General features: G+C 29.5%; 2 protein-coding genes and 1 long non-coding RNA gene across 3 annotated transcripts; 1 reads left to right on the plus strand and 2 right to left on the minus strand.

Annotated features, from left to right (window-relative positions):
- The first annotated feature begins 598 nt into the window (after positions 1–598).
- Positions 599–2721, plus strand: LOC106324484 (probable 2-oxoglutarate-dependent dioxygenase AOP1). The gene is made up of 3 exons (XM_013762450.1): positions 599–1041; positions 1839–2172; positions 2260–2721. Exons 1-3 carry the CDS (start codon positions 653–655, stop codon positions 2518–2520), a joined length of 984 nt encoding a protein of 327 aa, XP_013617904.1. The 5' UTR covers positions 599–652; the 3' UTR covers positions 2521–2721.
- Positions 2722–6708: 3987 nt separating this feature from the next.
- Positions 6709–8194, minus strand: LOC106293218 (auxin-responsive protein IAA19-like). The gene is made up of 3 exons (XM_013728877.1): positions 7713–8194; positions 7151–7244; positions 6709–7051 (listed from the first exon to the last, which is right to left on the minus strand). The coding sequence occupies exons 1-3, from the start codon at positions 8119–8121 to the stop codon at positions 6961–6963; spliced, it is 594 nt and encodes a 197-aa protein (XP_013584331.1). The 5' UTR covers positions 8122–8194; the 3' UTR covers positions 6709–6960.
- A 9713-nt stretch (positions 8195–17907) lies between these two features.
- Positions 17908–18375, minus strand: LOC106302458. The gene is made up of 2 exons (XR_001262446.1): positions 18223–18375; positions 17908–18125 (listed from the first exon to the last, which is right to left on the minus strand). It is a non-coding gene; the product is annotated as an uncharacterized LOC106302458 (long non-coding RNA).
- Between the last annotated feature and the right edge of the window lie 1607 nt (positions 18376–19982).

Below are 19982 nucleotides of genomic sequence, written 5' to 3' on the forward strand. Positions count from 1 at the left end.
GTATATATATCATTCTAAATTAAACTATAAACCATATTGAATAAATAAATATTTTAATTTCAAAATTTACTTTGAATAATTTTTTTTGATAAAAATTTTGAACTAACATTGATAATTGTTTTTAAATTATAAATTATTAAAATTATTAATCCCACAATGAAAATTTTGTTATCAGTAATTTAAAATTTTTGCTATTAAAGATGCATATGATAAAAAAAAAATATGAGTAGAAAGTATCATTTAATAAACATTAATATTAAAAATATACTATGTATGTTAATATCATTTAAATTTAATTACATATCCTATCAAATTTTTAAAAACAATTGTTTGGATTAATAAAATTGATTTATACGTTCACACTAATTTAATTATATATGTAATAGTTACTGACTTTTAATTATTCAATATATATTTATTATATTATGTATTATTTCATAATATGTAATAACATATAATAAATAAAATAATTTATATATATAATATTTATTTCGCGCAAGGCGCGGATCTTAATCTAGTAATAATAGTATAGTTTAAACAAAACTTTTGTGATGAACACATGGACTTCCTATATAATAGCCAACCGGGTCTTTAAAATATTCATATAGAACAAACACCACATTCCTAATTCCAAAAAAAAAAAAAAAAGCTAATGACGATAAGTTCGAAAACCCAACCTCCCCTAACCCTTCCGGTCATCGACTTCTCGATTCCGAACCTCAATCTGGAAACTCCCGAGTGGAACTCAGTGAGAGACCAAGTCCGAAGAGCCCTAGAAGACTACGGATGTTTTGAGGCCTTGTTCGACGGAGCTTCAGCGGAGCTACGGAAGGCACTGTTCGAGGTCTCGGAGGAAGCTTTCGATTTACCACTGGAGACCAAACTAAGTACAAAAGAATCGGACGAAATCTACAAAGGATACGTTGGTCAGGTTTCGACTATACCTTTATACGAAGGTATGGGCTTTGACGGTGCAGATAGTCCTGAAGTTGTCGATGAATTGACCTACAAGCTTTGGCCTCAAGGCAACATCACCTTCAGGTTCTCTTTCTTATTCTTCTTCTTATCATCTCTGTCTTCATTTCTCGCTAGAAAGTCTATATATGTAAACTAGGCAGTCTCTGGGTGGTGCGGAGGTCCCTGGCTTCACGATCTAGCTCTCGCGGTAGGGGCAGATCTAGGTCGTGACCCAAGTCTTCTTCTGTTACCTTCGGTTGGTTGTTTGTGAGGTGTGGTCTTGATCTATCCAAACACCAGTTCCGCACAAATCTGTCTGCTTCTCCCTAGCTAGTCTTTGCTTCCTCCTCCTTTTTGTCTCGTAGTTTTCTCGTTCCGGTGGATTTTGCGTTCTTCTTTCTCAGCTCCGCCGAGTTCCAGTTTTCAGCTTCGTTTTCTCTTTTTTTTTGTATCCAAAGTTTCTGGTTTGCGTTTGTACCAACCCGGTTTAGTCTGGTTTAGACTTATTTTCTTTTTATCTTTTATTGCCATCTATCCTGTACACTAAAAAAGAATTAATATGAAAAACCTTTTAAAAAGTGGAATAAATATAAAGCATAGTCGACAAAAATATAAAGCATGCCACTTTGTCTTAGAAAAAGTGTAACAAGAGAGGCTTTATAACCAGAATACCCACAGTATTTAGAAGCTTTGTGTACATTATTATAACTAGCGTCACCTTTTTATAATATCAAATTCAAATCTAGCATATTTTTTAGTTTTATAACCAAAAGCATAACTCTGTCGTGTCTACGATTTTTCAACTTTATAAAAGGTAAAACTCTGATAAAAATTGATGAAATAAATATACTTTTGTAAATTTGTATTTCTCTTTCTTGCAGCAAGAATGTTCAGTCATTTACGGAGAATTTAATATCATTAGACATGAAGGTGAGGACGATGATCATGCAGAGTTTCGGTCTCGATAAATACATCGAGGAGCACCTTAATTCAGCGAAGAACCACTTTCGTTTGCTTAAATATAGAGGCCTTGACGAAAACACAGAGGAGCAGCTAGGCCTTGACCCTCATATCGATAGACATTTCCTCACTATACTTTGTCAAAATGACGTAGTAGATGGTTTGGAGATCAAAACCAAAGAAGGTGAGGACTGGATCAAAGCTAAGCCATCTCAAGACTCTTCTTTCCTCGTTATAGCCGGAGCTTCACTTCATGTAAAATTAGGCTTCCTTGAGTTTCAGTCATGTAAAATCATCTTTGATTTATTCTATCAACATCATCATCATATATGGGTTTCGTAGGTACTACTGAATGGTAGGGTGTTTCCTCCGCTTCACCGTGTGGTCATAACCGGAAAGAAAGATCGGCACACGGCTGGACTGTTCTTGCTTCCCAAAGAAGGACTGATCATAAATGCATTCGAGGAGGTGGTCGATGGTGAACATCCTCGTCTCTATAAGCCTTTTGATTATAACGCTTACTTTAAGTTCACCTACACCGATACCAAGAAGAGGGATTTATCGGCTCTCAAGACTTACTGCTCTCTCTCTAAAGAGGACTAATCATCCTTGCCAATAAATAAATCTATGTGTATATATGTATCATTTGATCACTACTCACTAGCTAGCTATGCTTGTTTAGTTTGCTCTTGAGTTGGTTCGTTCGTTGTTACATTTATTCTGTCTTGTTGGCGCTTGAGCTTGTAATAAAACCTCGACTTACCGATACTCCAAAATAAATGTTTTGATCCTGGAATTAATTAATTGACGGTGTAGACGTTGAAACTGATATATGGCAATGTTTTAGTTTCAGATGTTTCCGGAACATTTGACTAATCAAACCCTTCAATTATCAAAGATGAATCCACAAGCATGTATTATACTATTGGTATAATTGTAACTTCACTAATCACTACAAAGGCGATCAATCTCTAGTCTTCTTTGACTGCTTTGTTGATTCACCAGGAGAGAAAAAAAAACGCCAAAAACATCTCAAGGCTCTTCTTGAGTTCGTCATCATTGCTAGGCATTTCTCGACTTACTTAACCTGGGATATCTTTTTAACCTTTGATCATGTGAAAAGCATTGCACCACAACGAACCCAAAAGTATTACAGTAACCTTTAATGTTATTTGAAAGGTAAAAAGATTCAAATATTAGGAAAAGGAGAAATCATGGAAACCTTTGTCAAATTAAAAAAGAAAAAAAGAAGAAAAAATAATGGAAACTGAAGGTAACATAGACTTTGCAACATACCACGGCCGTCTCAAACTCTATATAGACCCTGTTTAAGAAAAAACAAGACTCATTTTAATAATCTAAAATAATTTATATGTTTTTCTAACAAAATATTGTGATATTGTAGCACCAATCTATTTTTTTTTAAATCTAAATAACGCTATTCTTTAAGTTTGTTTTATTCAAAATCATCTCCAAATCATCAAACTTGATCTTCTCCAAAATATCATTTTCAATTATATTATCGCTATTCCATTTAATCTTTCTTGACACCACTTTGAGACTACAAATTTTTCAGTTTCTTCTTCTTTTTTTTTGACATTTTTGTATCTACAATCATCAGCCATATTCTATAAAAATATAATAGAACAATAGATCCTTGATAGTGATTGGACAAAAAGCTGTACTCTTTTTTTTCTTCTCGTCATAATCTGTTTAGTAGTTCTTCTTTGTGTTTGCTATTTTTTTTTTTGTAAAACTTGGTGAATAAATTATATACTTCTCTCCCTATTTATAATCACTAATTAATAATAATTTCCTAAACATAATCAAATTAGAATATTAACTTTCTAAACTTACAATGAATATTAAAACAAACACCAACATCTATTTTTTACTTTCCAAAATATATAATTGATATAAATGCTAATTACTCCTTAACTTATTGCATTTTTCTTTGGTTATGTAAACACGATTAAATATGTAACTTATATTTATATTTATTGGTTAATAAATACAAAAATTAAAATTAAATATAGTTATCTTATTTTTATAAACATGTGATTTTATATCTAATCTATTAAAACAAAATCCTATTTGAAAATTACCTTGGCATGATTTTTTTTGGACCTATTGAAAATGTTGGGACTTATCTGTTAATTAAAATTTATATTATTTCTACATATCCTTAATCTACGAATATTAAATAGATACCTTAATATTTGCTAATAACTGTTATCCTATATTAAAGCATCGATGCTTTAAAGTAAGATTCATAATTTAGAACTATACTTGCCATATCTCATTTGTTGGAGCTATCGATTTATGTTCTTCTTGACATATGTTTTGCATTTGTCTAGGTTTCAAACTTTTTTCAATTACTGTTAATTAGCTCAGCATCCATTGATAGACTTATACTTCTTCAACTAATTTTAAACTCCTTCAAAAAAGTAAGTCTTATTTTGTTGTCAAAAAAAAAAGGTAAGTCTTATGCATAATCGACATCAGACTAACTTATTAACATTGATAGACTTATACTTATGTATATTTGGTGATAACTGCATCAGACTACAACTATGTTACTCAATCTACTTTTAAAAAGAGAACATAAAACGACAGTAAAAATAACTGAAATATAATACATACTAGATTTGACGTGCGGATATATGTTTATTTTTAAAATAATATTGAAACTATAAAGTAAATATATATATATATATATATATATATATATATATATATTTAATATCAAATTTTAAGTATATAATATTATTTTGAAAATTTCTTATTTGTTAAAATTTGTTCTTGATGAAATTGTATTAATCATATATTAATTACTTATTTTGTTTATATTTCTTTAAAAATGTAACATCATATTAATAGTTTAATTTTAAAATTAATTACTGATATATATATATATATGTTAAAAATAAAAAAATAATAGCATAATGGAAATATATTTATATGTGTATTTTCTTAATATTCATATATTTTCTTAGGAATGATATTGTTTATTTGTTTCTGTTAGGAAAATATCACATATCAGTAAATTTAGGATATTTACGTTAGTTTCTAATCTAATCTATTATTTTAAGGTTCTATTTTTATCTACCATTAACAAGTCATAGTAAGATCATTTAAAGAATTAGTTAATATGATATATTTGATTATTTACATTAATAATAAACTAACTATAAATTTGAATTTTATTATTTTTAGTTATAACAAAAAAATTTGTGAAAGAATCTAACAATATTTTATTTAAAATTTTAAATATTTTTATAAAATAACATATTAATTAATTTCGTAATTAGTAATATATTATTTTTTTAAATCAATGTTAACTAAAATTTTATTATAAAATAAGAAAATAGAAATTATATACTTTTTTATAAATTCTATGATTATATTATGAATTATATAAAAATAGAAGTGTTATATGAATTAAATATGACAAAATTATATTAAATAAGTAAATTATATAATTCATTAAATTGTTTCATTTAAATAAATTATCACTTATCATTAAAATGAGTTAAAATTTTTAAACTATATAGTATTTTTATACAAAAATAAATTTATTAACATAGGTTAAACATAGGTTAAACTTTTATATCTATAACTATATATTATCTTTTATTTATATCAACAAAATATAATAGATATAATAACCTTTAGTTCATATAATATTTTTAAAATATGGTATTAGAAAACTATGAAATTTTAGTATTAATGACAAATCCAATTTTAATGATAAATTATTATGTATTTTAATTATAAAGAATATGTTGAGAAACATTTAGAAAAATATTACCAAAAATTCAAATATTTGTTTTATAAAATAATGTATTAATGTAATAACAAAAACAAATTCATAATTCATGTAATCTTCCAAACTCAAAAATAGTAGTGTATTTTTCAAAGTTTTCTTGAAAAAAAATAAAATTTTGAAAATAAATATTCAAACTCAAAATGATAATATTTCAAATTTTACAAAAGATAAAATCATAGATAATAAAGAATAACTTTTTGAATTGAACCACGAAAAAACAAACTATACATGTTGAAAAAATTAAAGTAATCTAATATTTTGAAATCTTAATGAAAAATGAAAATAAAAATTAATATTATAATATCCAAAATTATCATATACCAATAAAAGTTTCTAAAATAATATGATAGGTGATACTATGTACAAAATTTACTAAAATAATAGACCTATATTATTTAAACAAAACAATGTTTCTACTTATAAAATCCCGTAAAATACTAAAATAATATATGTTAAAGTATATTTTCTAAAACACAACATGTAAATATAAATTATCTTAAACATATTTTTTTCTATAATATAAATAAATTTTAAGATGTATTATAGCAAAATGTATAAATTAAAGAAAACACATGTTTTTATGGAGGTTATTTATTTGAGTGTTTCATATTGTTATTTTATTGTACCTAACTCGAAAATATATTAGTAAGTAATAAAAATTAAAAATAAAGTAAAATGTACTAAACAAATCATTATATATTAATAACGCCGAATAATAAATATAAATAATAATATTATAGAGTTACACAATATATAATACTAAAATAAAAATTATATATTTTAAAAATTATAATATTATCAAATACATTTATAAAATGAAAAAATATCCGCACAAACGTGCGGGTTAAAATCTAGTTTATAACTATAGTAAAACTAAAAAAATTATGGACCCCTTAAAATTTTGGATCTTGTTCGACCGCTCCACTTGCACGTGGAAAAAGACGGCCCTGCAACATACTATATATTGATCAAAATAACAGTGAGTTTAAAAAAAGTAATGTCTTAACAACAATCAAGAAACAAGGATAGTATATAGAGCTGTCTTTCTGAAGATAATTATGCAAACCATAACTTGAAATTGTCTTACAGAATGGCACTGTATAAGATATATATACTACATATAACATGAGTTGGGAAAATGTTCTAAATGATCTTGGTCCAGTTAAAGGTTAAATTAATTAACCAGTCCCTTGCATCTTGTTCAAGCCATCATATCACTCGTTTACTCCTCTAGGCTGCAGCCCAAATCCGGTAGCCTCGGATCTTTTCATAATCCTCAACCTCCTGCATGATTCTATGAACATTCTGCAGAATCAAAATACCCAAACCAATTTAAATTTAAACTGTAACATATATTAAGTTTATAATGAGATCTAATCTAAGTCAAGAGATATGAACATATACCCCCAAGGTACATCTCCCGCGAGCATCCAATCTCCATCTTTGTCTTCGTATATGGTAACGTATTCGCAGTTATCACCATCTTTCAAGGCCACTCCTGCACATATGTATATGTAAATATTAATCGTGTGTTGATTATATTGTGATAGTTATAGAACTCCAGTTTCTGGTTTATAATGTCTTGTTTAAAGACTATTCACTCTTAAAGAAAGACAAAATGAAATGTAAATCTCTAGTTTTAAGACTATGCAGGTCATGAAGAGCTAACTCAAGATTTTTCTAGTTAGAACTAAACTTTTTTTTTTTTTTCACCTTTAGAACTAAACTTAAACCACCTAAATCTGATGATATTCACGGGGTGAATAAGAAGAAATCACAACACTCTTAAACCACCTAAAAACATGTATTAAGATTTCCATATGTGTTCCTCTTAACAATTTCTTGCATTACCTATTAAAACGCTTTAGTTCTTTAATCTAATCACTCGTACTATCGATTAATTAGTTATTTTCATGTGACCTAACCACTCTACATTAATTTAATAGGCGAGAATTCATTTACTAACCAATGCCATGGAAACCGAAGAGCTTATCGAGAGCAAAGGCTAAATCATCATAACCTTGGTTTGAACCAAGATCCATCTTCCTCAAGTAAGGTACACCATCCATGCTAACTTTCACATACCCTAACCCCACTTTCGTCGTCGAAACTTCCTTACAGCTGTTTTTCCTCCGGTAAGAGCAAACCGGCGGCCACCCCACCACCTGAGTTTTCACCGCCGGCGTTTCATTAACCTTCTCCACGTCAACACCAGATGAAACAACGCCGCTCTCACATTGTTCACTATTACTTCCGGAAGACGTCATGATCATCTCCGTGAAACCTCTCTTCTTCATCATCTTCTCCGTCACGTCTCTCCCCGGAAGTCCAAGTCTCAGCTCCGTTATCTCAAGCTCGAGTCCATCTTTCTCCATTTCTTAACTTCTTTATTATTTTGAAATATGAGAACTTTCTTTTTACACACACTTCTCTTCTTGTAGTAATGGCACTACCGCGTCGTGCTTTATATATGTTGCTTCCTTGGTCCACACGATTAAACCGATAAAAACCAATAAGAGAGTGACACGTAAAGTCGTTTGATATCTAAAGTCTTCTTACTCAATTTGTGTGGGGGAGACAAAATGGGGGCAAAGACAGATCAACTGAAGATGCGGTGGTCGGTCAAATGAGAGACATAAGTTTGGTGCTTTTTTAAAATTTCTACAAAATTAATAAAGACAAAGACCGGCACCACAAGGTGGTTAAGGGACAGATCCTACGGTTGTGAAAATTTCTTGTGATTTTTCTCTGACCGTTGGACTATTGGAATCCGAATCTTACTTCTTCTAAGGACAGGATTATCGCAGGTTTTTAAAGGGATTTTTTGAAAAAAAGTATTGCGTGGATCCCATAGAAACATAAGAATCGGTTACAGAAAGCACCAAATAATGACCAACTTTGGTTTGTTTTGCACTGTTTGTGTGCTCCACCGACACGTAGCGATTCGCGATTGATGCGTTTTTTAATTTTTTAATTTTTTAATCCGATAAAAAAAAAAATTAAAAAACCCTTAGTGGATTTCATGGATAATCATGGTCTAACATCCCATCTGTGTTCTTGTTGTAACTAGTAAATCACAACTACAGCATACCTTTTCTCCTTTTTAAATTAAGTTCTCGCTATTTTATAGTGGAAATAAATATTAAATTAAGTCTATTTGTTCACATTTCTAATAAGTGTATATGCATATTTAATCAAATCCTACCATTTTGGGATATGTTCGTTATATCTCCTTCCATACTTTTTAAATTGCCAACTAACGATATTTAGCTTAATTATAATATATTTCAGTAATGATTTTGATTGGTCACCGCAAAAATCTCACATGGGGAGAGGATACACCAAAATCCAAATATAATTTGTATGGATGGTACCAAATATAATGCGAGTTTATTTTGCACTAGACTAAAGTAAAATTGAATCTAGTTGCGATTAATTTGGCATGTGTTTTTATATTTTGGTTCAGATATCAAACATATTCATACTTTCAACGAAAGTAACTACTTAACTAGCTTTCAAGTTTTTTGTTCCAAATAAAAAAATAGCTTTCAAGTTTTGGTTTGATTTGTCCCTCTCTCTTTTAAAATTAGTTTGGTTTATATTTGATTGGACTTTTGGGATATCTATGATCAAATTTTGAATCAGTTTTACTTGTAGATCGATCTTATTATATTGTTGATTGGTAAAGAGCAGATCAATTCAACTAATACGGGTTTAAAACATCTATTGTAAAATCTTATTTGAAGTCTGCATATAAAAAAATTGGCAAAGAAAATTTATATGATAACCATGTGTTACGTCAGGGTTTTTCATGCAATACACGCATTTCCATAGTCACAACCCAATGATTTTGAGGGGAGTAAACTAGTTTCGAATGAGTTCAAACTCAGCTAGACCCGAGTTCTTAGGTTGTCTTGTTGCTAACTATCTTTTGCTCAACATCCCAATCTAACACAAGAAGTAATCATGGGGTTAGAAATGTCCGCCCTGAATTAATCGCTGACGTAGTTGCTAAAAAAAGACGTTGTGTTGAGTGGTGAAGACCATGTGGAATCAAGGTGCTGAACGGGAGTCGTGTAGATTTGGAGAGCAAGAGAGTACCTTGAAGATATGGAAAGAGAAATAAACTTGAAGAACAAGTTTATGACTTAAAAGAAGAGGAATAAGTGCATTCCAAAAAAAGAAAAATTGCACTTGATGTTATGGAAGATGTTCATATCAATGTTGCCTTGGAAACTAGGGTTTCAGGAATGTGGAGAATAATATAAGATAGCTATGGATCGTCCGTAAAGAGACATAGACATAGATGATGATCTTATAGAGAGAGAAAAGTTCTTGAGAGTGTTCTTGGGTCGTGCTGAAGCAGTTGCTGAAGTACTAACGACAGAGAGACAAGTTTGAATAGATTAAGAATCTTTCAGTAGCAGCTGTTATGGTGTTAACAAGTTGTGTAAAACTGATAAGCAAATCTTGTAATAGATTGTTTAGGCGATTTCTAGTAACACAATAGTTGGTTGCTTGCATCTATTTTGTCTCGTGATTTATCTTCTGCATTACTCAATTGTGGTATCATCTTTGCACCGACGATGCAGGGACACGAGCATAGAAAAAGAAGATCGACCGTGTGTGTGGGTTCACTATTGTCTACATACTTTGATTGATTGATGAACAGCAACAGGTTGGGCCACGTGAAATTATATGAAATACAACCACACAATATCCCCCATATTTCTAGTTTGTCTACTTTATTTTTAATGGTTCCAGTGACTAACAAATGACATTTGGTAGCACCAAGATTTATAAAAATAAGCGTTGATGTCCGAGTTCTCCAGAAGTGAACACGCAAAAAGGTTTAATATATCTGAAAACTTGGATACCCATAGAAAGCAAAAGGTTTAATTTTACCTTGAAATATAAGTTTAACAACACTAAGTGGGGCTTATTGAATTAGGGATTTCATAAAATTTTAGGATTTTACCAAATCTTTTCTTATTGGATTAGGTATTTATGAAAAGTTCTACAAATCCTCCCTTATTGAATGTAGCATTTATAAAAACCCTACTAAATCACCTCTTATTGTGAAATATGGATTTCATCACTGAAATTCATCAGAAGTTATTTTAGATTATTAAAAACTATGATTTACTCTTCAAATCCAATAAAAAAATACCATCTAAAGAAATGGAATTTAAGAAAAACAATTATTTCATATTTGGGACAAGAGAACGGATGAGAGAGAAGCACTACGGCTCCAACATCATCCGCACGTCATAGCTCTAGAACCGCTTCCTCTTCCCCATCCCTGGTCTCCTCGCTCCCATCTCCGGCGTCACCATCCGCGATCTCGATCAACTCTCTACCAAAACCCCGTCCTCTACCTCAGCTTCCCCAGGGTCGAATGAAGCTTTTTGGAACGATCTTGTATCCGAAGAACAGATACTGACTCTGCAATTCTTTAGAGGTGGAAAAAACGTCTTATGCGATGACTATTTTGATAACATGAAAATCATGGTGGATTGGGACTAAAGAGGAAAACCTTGAAGAATTCCGTCTTGATTTCCCTGAAGAATTGTCTCAGGCAGAGCACACAATTTAGCACCTTCAACGAGAGAAAAAAACTACATAGGCAATCCTCTTATTGGTGGATTACCGACAGAGAGAAGATGTGAAGGAGCACATAGCACACAACAGAGGAGAAGTAGAAGAGTTGGACTTTTGTTTGAACTCTGCAACCTATCAAAGAATGTTTTAATTCTTTTTCACTGTACGCGCAATCGTTACATGACTATATTTCTTTATATTGTATAGTAATATCATTGATATATATGTTTTCATATAAACCTAACAATCAGATTACGATTTTATAGTTTAATGGTTTAAGTTTTTGTTAAAGTAGTTTAAAAATATTTTACCATTCCTACCAAATTCTCCTTTTAAATCTCCATCAAAATCCTTGTATTTCAACAAAACCCTCCATCAAAATCCTTAAATTCAACAAAACCCTCTAAATCTTAAAATCTTGAAAACCTTCTCAAATCCCTAATTCAATAAGCCCACCTAAAACATTTCGTTCAAAAGAAAAAACAACACGAAGACATTACATTTCCAACCGATTCCAACACAAAAAATTGGGTTCAAATCGATTCCAGTTTGATTCTTTTTTCGGGTAGTTTTGAATTTATAGATAAAATATCAGATAATTTGGGGTTTTCAGTTTAAATATTGGATAACTCAAGTTTTTGGATAAAAATATCGGACAATTCAGTCAATTTTTAATATTTTGAATACAAACTATCTAGGTAATTCAGTTAATAAACAATATTTTCATAAAAAATTTTTACCTAGAAATTAATGTAATTAGTATTTGTAGTTATATCATTTGTATTCCAAAAATTCACGTACCCATTTGGTTATCGGTTCGGTTTCAGTTTTTCGGTTTCAAAGATATATAATTTGTTTGGCTATTTATGAAATTCATTTTAATGTTGGTTTCGTTTTTTCAGTTTGGTATGGTTCGTTCTCCGATAAATGTTATCAGATCTATGCATTATATTATTTCGAAATTCATTAAAATTTTATTTACTTTCAAAAATAAATCCGCGCTTTCTAAGCGCGGATCAAAATCTAGTTCTCCTTTTAAATCTCCATCAAAATCCTTGTATTCAACAAAACCCTCCATCAAAATCCTTAAATTCAACAAAACCCTCTAAATCTTAAAATCTTGAAAACCTTCTCAAATCTCTAATTCAATAAGCCCACCTAAAACATTTAGTTCAAAAGAAAACACAACACGAAAACATTACATTTCCAACAGATCGAGCTAATAAATGTACTTATACAGTCATTATCTCATCTGATCTATTAAAACAGAAGTACAATTTAGAATTAACTCTAAGACTTACAACTTATTTACAAATATATGCCATTGAAATAATAACTAAACCTAAACCTAAATTTAAGCAATTATTGTTTTTCCTAATTTGACAAATAATATCCTAAATCTAATACACAATCAATTTCATTATCAAAATAAATTTTAATATATATCTGAGTGATTTAGTTTGTCAAATTTATTATTCTTTATATGTGTTTTAAAGCTTTAAGTACTATATACTACTATACATTTAGGTTACCCTTATTATAACTAACAAGGAAAAACATCCATCCACACATTCTTCAAAATCATAATTGACGATTTTATTGTTACAAAATTTTGCTATTTATTTAAAATCGTAAATAACAAATATAATAAAATTTTATCACAACAATATTTAAGAATATCTCTATTTATTAAAATTCAATCATTTGTTAATTAAATCGTAATCTTTCTATATATTTGGGTCTAAACTACTTTATATAATCTATCTTATTCTAAATGAACCCATGTACGATATATTTAACCTTTAGGTGATACTTTCTATAATCTAGCTAAACAAAAAATTATATTCATAACAGTATCATCAATGCTATTGATTTAGGCAGGCGACTAAATATAGGGAACATATACCTCAATTATTTTGATTGATTTATTACATATATTATACCATTTATACAAAAAAATTACTTATAAAGACGTAAAAACAAATACTTGTGCGGTTTCACGGGTCAACCACCATCATCCAATCTATTAAAACATAAGTACAATTTAGAATTAACTCTAAGACTTACAAATTATTTACAGATATATGCCATTGGAGTAATGATTAAACCTAAATTTAAGCAATTATTGATTTTCCTAATTTGACAAATAATATCCTAAATCTAATATATAAACAATTTGGTTAATTTTTGTACTAACATATAGTAATATTAAAATTTTATGTCGACAAATAAAATATTATTGTAAGTTGTTTTCAAAAGCTAGATGGCCATCATCTCAATACACCTTCAATTTATATATCTCGACCATTACAACTTCACAATACACAGATTCATAACACAACAAATGTAAATACAAATTAAAATAGCAATCACTCGACCCTGCAATCGGTTCAAATCTTGCACTCCCACAAAACAGAAGAATGATTAAAGTTTCTGTCTTATTAGTATATGTTTTCTCATTTTGTATTTACATTTTTTATATAAAATTTGTATTTTACATTTTAAGATTTGCTAACCTCCTCCAAACTATTCTTCCTAATAAAACTGAATTTCTTTGCAAATGTCCACCCATGTAACTCTTCTTCACACATATATGTTTTGCATTTAAAAAATGTTTATCAAATTTATTATTCTTTATATATTTGTTTTAAAGCTTTAAGTACTATATACTACTCTACATTTAGGTTACCCTTATTATAACTAACAAGGAAAAACATCCATCCATACATTCTTCAAAATCATATTTGGCGATTTTACAAAATTTCGCTATTTATTTAAAATCGTAAATAACAAACATAATCAATTTTTATCACAAAAATATTTAAGAATATTTTCAATTTATCAAAAACTCAATCATTTGTTAATTAAATCGTAATCTTTATATATATTTGGGTCTAAACTACTTTGTATAATCTATCTTATTCTAAATGAAACCATGTACGATAGATTTAGCATTTAGGTAATACTTTCTATAATCTAGCTAAGCAAAAAATTATGTTCATAACAGTATCACAATTCTATTGATTTACGCAGACGACTAAAAATAGGGAACATATACCTCAACTATTTTGATTGATTCATAACGTATATTATACCATCTGTACAAAAAAAATACTTATAAAAACGTAAAAATAAATACTTGTGCGGTTTCACGTGTCAACCACCAACATATACGTTTAATTATAAATATATATATACCATTTATACAAAACAAAAATTTACTTATAAAAAAAGTAAAAACAAACATCCGCTCGGGTGAGCGGGTCAATCTCTAATTATTAGGCATGGGCATTCGGACACCCGTTTGGGTACGGGTCGGTTCTTTCGGGTATCGGGTTTTTCGGGTTTGGAAATTAGGCCTTGTTCGGGTATTACAAAATTTCGGGTCGGATCCTCCCGGATCCGGGTGGGTTCGGTTCTGACGTAAAGGAACCTGAAAATAACCGAATAACCAATGTATCTGAAACGAGTTCGGATAATAGTACCCAAAGTAACAATATTATCTGATTCGATTCAGATATTGTGTATCAAAACTACCCAAATGTACCAAAAAATAACCAAAAATACTCATTAGATACGGTTTTGTTTGAGTATTTCTATCCAAACTATCATATTTTATCCGAAAATACACAAAAGTATTGAAAATAACTAATATATTTAATTTATAATTTTAATTTTAATTATTAAAACAATTATACATATAATTATAAATAATATTTGTAAATATAAATTTACATTTCGGATATCTTCGAATACTCATTCGATTCTCGGTTCGGATCGAGTTGGGTACCAATTCGTCGGATACATCAATTTAGAACCCATTCGGTTATTTTCTCCGGTCCGATCGGGTTCGGAACCCTGGTTTTTTAGTCGGTTTCGGGTATGTTCTCCGGTTCGACATATTTTGTCCCGTCCTACTAGTTATCATTATAATCAGAGTGCTTCAAACATATGTAAAGCTTCGAGTTACCCACAGTGTACAATGTTTCTGTACTTTGTATACGTCGACCGAGATGTTTTATTTTCCCTTTCAAAGTCTAGAAACTCCACCGCTTGCAGTTTGAAAGAATGTCATTCAACATGGAAATTTCAGGCAGTCTAATTAAAACTCAGATCCCAAAAGAAATGCTTTAGTATAATTAATTTTTGAAAGTATATTATACATAAAATCATCTGCGTTTACTCGAGTTCTGATTGGAAAACTTTCATAGTGATTGTGACATGTCTCATGTTTCTTATACGTTGTGTCGTTATCCACGCGCGATCAATATTCTCTTGCTTATGTTTTGGGTTTCTTATAATAAAATACTAGATTAAGATCTGCGCCTTGCGCGGAATTAACATTATATATATATATATATATATATATATATTATTTTATGTATTATATGTTCTTACATATTATATTATGAAATAATAACTATATATTAAATAATTAAAATTCAGTAACTATTACATATATAATTAAATTGGTGCGAACGTATAAATCAATTTTATTAATCCAAACAATTTTTTAAAAATTTTGATAAGATATGTAATTAAATTATAGGATATGTAATTAAATTTAAATGATATTAACACACATAGTATATTTTTAATATTAATTTCTATTAAATGATGCTTTCTACTCATATGTTTTTTTGATCATGTGCATCTTTAATAGCAAAAATTTTAAATTACTGATAACAAAATTTTCATTGTTGGATTAATAATTTTAGTAATTTATATTTTACAAACAATTATCAGCGTTAGTTCAAAACTTTTATCAAAAAAATAATTCAAAGTAAATTTTGAAACTAAAATATTTATTTATTCAATATGGTTTATAGTTTAATTTAGAATGATATATATACATATATATTTTAAATCTTAATGATTAATTAAATTAGACTTTTACTTATATGATTTTGTAATTATTTGTATTTTGTCATAACAAAAATTTTAACTTTATTATTCAAAATCATTAATTGTCATATATACTTTAGCCACATTCGGCAATTCGTATCTTTATTAAAGGAAATAATAAATGATATTAATAATCAATTTATGGTTAGTTTAATAAAAAGCTTATTATATAATTAGATAGACCAACATATTTCTTTAATTATTCTAAGAATCATTCTAGTGATGACACGTGGCTACAAAAAGAAATCGTAATGTTTCACAAATATAATATATAGGGGATAACAAGTCTCAAGAGTCATAATTATGTTCTAACTCTCTTATACATTGACAATACGTATCTTCAACACAAAAAAAAACAAGGGGGGTTTAATTTTGATTAAACGGACGACCAAATATAAGGTATATTACAAGTATGTTCCCACGTCGATAGGCAGCATAAACTAAACCATGTAACCAGTTTTTTTTTAATTAATAAATCTTATATGCATTAAAAACGCATATATTGTGTATTGCTATTATTGTCAGATTTTTTAAATAATGTAAAGCAAATACATTTGTACAGTCAGAAACAAGAGAATATTTGGTTGGGAAGCATGCACGGAGATTAAAAATCAATTTTTACCATCGTAAATTCTGGTAATAATTTAAGTATGATGGCAGAACAAAAGCATATCGATTTAGAAATAGCAAATAAGTATTTATATACTGTGTTATTTTCATGAAAACAAATTAAAATTAAAAATGTAGAATTACGAATAAACAATTTTTGAAGAAAACATACAGTATATCATTCTCATAAAAGCAAAGTAAAACATTAAGAACTTTTGATTCTTCTAGAAAATTATAAAAATAATGATTAGTCAATAAACATTGTCCGACAAATTGGCAACATGCTATAAAAGCAAAGCACGAGTGTTTGGCGGACGCATTAGTCTCTGTAATCGAGCAAATATTTATTTAACTCAACTATGTATTGCTAAGATATGTTCGAATATTTCCTTGCATAGTAGTAGTATCTTACAAAAGCTTATTTGAACAGAAAACTTTCAAAATATACAGAAAATGTGTTTAAAGTATTCGCCAGAGCAAAACTAGGAGTCTTGGCTGCGCTTTCAGTTCGCTAGCTTATTAACCCAAGTTGAATTTGCCGACACATGACCCGTTTCTGTGGTTATAGTTTTGATGACTTTCATTTTTTTAAAATCTCTAATTTAATTATGTTATTACAACAACAAAAATATTATATAGACTATTTTACCGCCGAAAATTTCTACTACCATATGAGAATCAGTGGCGGACCCAAAACTTATTTAAATCTGGGTCATAAATAATGAGCTTTAATTGTGTAAATAAAAGAAGAGATAAAAAGAAGTAAAAATAAGGTGTCAAATGGGATAAAACTCAGGTTAAGAGGCGTCAGCCATAAAGAAAAGAGCCATCAGAGTTGAAGAATTTATATTCTTTAAAAGTAACAAACCTATTTCTTATATTTAAGGTGTGTAAGCTGACATTTTTTCTATGCACATGGATTCGCCTCTGATTAGAATACACGTCTGACTGCACTATTCCGAATTGTCCTATGAAATACATGTCTGAAGAAACGTTCAGCACCATGTCGAAGATTTCTTGTAACCATTTTATCCATGATGCATATATAGTTTTGACTTTGATTACATAACTGTTTTACTTTTATTATAAACAAAAAACACAACAGTAGCCATTGAGAAAACCATATATAACACATGCTAACCTGATGTAATAGTCTATAGCAGAAAATAAGATTTAAAGTACTCTTGATCTTCATCGAATCCGATATGAAGTAACGCTTTTCCCGATTTAAAAAGTTTGTCGACCAATTCCATTGTCGAGTAAACTAAAGCAAAAAAAAAAAAAGATATACACAACAAACAAATTGAATGATTAGTTTAAATTGCTGTTTACAACTTTAGTGGCAAAAACTTGTTACTCACCTCGCCGTTTATTAGGAGTTTCCCACCAGATTTTGGACACACTAAACAGTAGAAACACCGCCATCAATACAAAATACAAGAGCTTGTTAGCCATTAGTTAGTTGAAGATATGTTCTATAGAAACCGTAAAGACTAGATGTAAACAGAAGTAAAGAGAAGAGATGATTTATATAGACTTTTGTGCAAGATATGAGTTGATTTATTTATACATCTTCATTGGTTACATCATTATTATTGATGATTTTTTACTATTTCAAAACTAATTTTGTTCTTACACTTGCCCGCCAAGACATGGTAGAAAGACTTATACTTTTCTTCTTTTGTGCAAAGACTTGCTTATGTTCCCATGTTAGAAAAGTATTTCGGTTTTTTCTGTCCATTGGACCCAACTTCACTTCTACCAATAGCGTTTTTGTATTTTTTTTCTCGGTCTGCCAATAGCGTTTAAGATATAGAAATCAATATTCATAAGAAGTAGATGAATCAAAAACTTTAAGATTTCTCTTTTATCAATACATTTGAGTATCAGCACATATGAGCTTTGTCTCAAATTTTTTGTCAATTTCATTTTAAAATATTTACTTTAAAAAATATCATTGTACTAATAAAAAGATAGGAAATTCCTTATGTTAATTTGTTGTATTCTCGAAAATTAAGGTAATGAAAGCAATGTGACAAAGTAATTTGATATGATCTCAATATATTGATAATTGCTTACCACTTTCACCCGTATGGATGACTTAAGTTGAACTAGGTCTTCTTAGATAAATCATAAATTTATACTCAGATATAACTTGAAACCGCGTCGTTTACAAACAATCTCAATCTTTTGTTCACTTTTTTTTTTATCATGAATGTTATCAAAGAGTCGGATTCTTTCTTTTTTTACTGGAGTTTTTCCACCATAAATATACTATTGATTCTTGGGCTGAAACGTAGCAGTTCATTTTTCTTTAGATGGATATGCTTGAAATCACACGAAATCTAGGATTTACTCAGTTAGATATGGATATGAACTACTTAGAATGTGTATCATTCAACAAAACCAATAATATGTTCTCGAACCGAATATCACAAGCCTACAGAGCCATGTGTAGAAATACAAGTTCACGGCAAGATGAAACACTTCTTGTGGCATGATATCTCTGGATGTGTGGCGATGACATATAGTCTCACCTATAGATACATGTATACAGATTGGAGCTATCTCAGATATGATGGTCCAGTGGAGTCGATTAATTATCTTCTTTCTAATGTTCTCATTGGACTTTATCCGGCTATTCTTTCTTTTTGGGTTGCTTCTTGAGTTTATTAAAATACCAAAACATGGATTTTCTGTTTTGGAGAAGAAAAGGGATAGTTCCATTAGAACCACAATTTGACAAATTTTCATGGATCATTTAGTACATTTGGAATGTAAAGAACGACAAATTTTTTGATGACACTTCTCCAATCAAAATTATACAATTTGCTTCTCTTGAAACGGAATGTTGGAGGAAAGCAAACCCTAAAAAAGAGAGGAATATCTTGATGTCCTCCAAACGAACCTATTGAAGCAACCCCCTTCTATATCTCAAATCCTGACTTGTCAAATTCATGGATCGATTATGGCACATCTAGTTGATTAGGGTGGAATCTTAAGGATCAAATAGATGATGAATCATTTGGATTAAGTGGTTGCACCAGAAGCATGTCGGCTTGATATATTGAGGTGGAAGGATTGCTCTAGGCAACATCGTATGAGAGAGATATGCAAATCC

The sequence above is a fragment of the Brassica oleracea genome, chromosome C1 (assembly GCF_000695525.1).
Source record: "Brassica oleracea var. oleracea cultivar TO1000 chromosome C1, BOL, whole genome shotgun sequence".
Classification (NCBI taxonomy): Eukaryota; Viridiplantae; Streptophyta; class Magnoliopsida; order Brassicales; family Brassicaceae; genus Brassica; species Brassica oleracea.

Bases quoted from the DNA above. Each gene is read 5' to 3' on its own strand.
- LOC106324484 (XM_013762450.1), top strand. From the start codon at position 653: ATGACGATAAGTTCGAAAACCCAACCTCCCCTAACCCTTCCGGTCATC. The intron at 1,042-1,838 runs GTTCTCTTTCTT...TCTTTCTTGCAG, and splicing joins CAAGGCAACATCACCTTCAG to CAAGAATGTTCAGTCATTTA. The intron at 2,173-2,259 runs GTAAAATTAGGC...TGGGTTTCGTAG, and splicing joins TAGCCGGAGCTTCACTTCAT to GTACTACTGAATGGTAGGGT.
- LOC106293218 (XM_013728877.1), bottom strand. From the start codon at position 8,121: ATGGAGAAAGATGGACTCGAGCTTGAGATAACGGAGCTGAGACTTGGA. The intron at 7,245-7,712 runs GTTAGTAAATGA...ACATATGTGCAG, and splicing joins CTTCGGTTTCCATGGCATTG to GAGTGGCCTTGAAAGATGGT. The intron at 7,052-7,150 runs GTATATGTTCAT...TTGATTCTGCAG, and splicing joins GCGGGAGATGTACCTTGGGG to AATGTTCATAGAATCATGCA.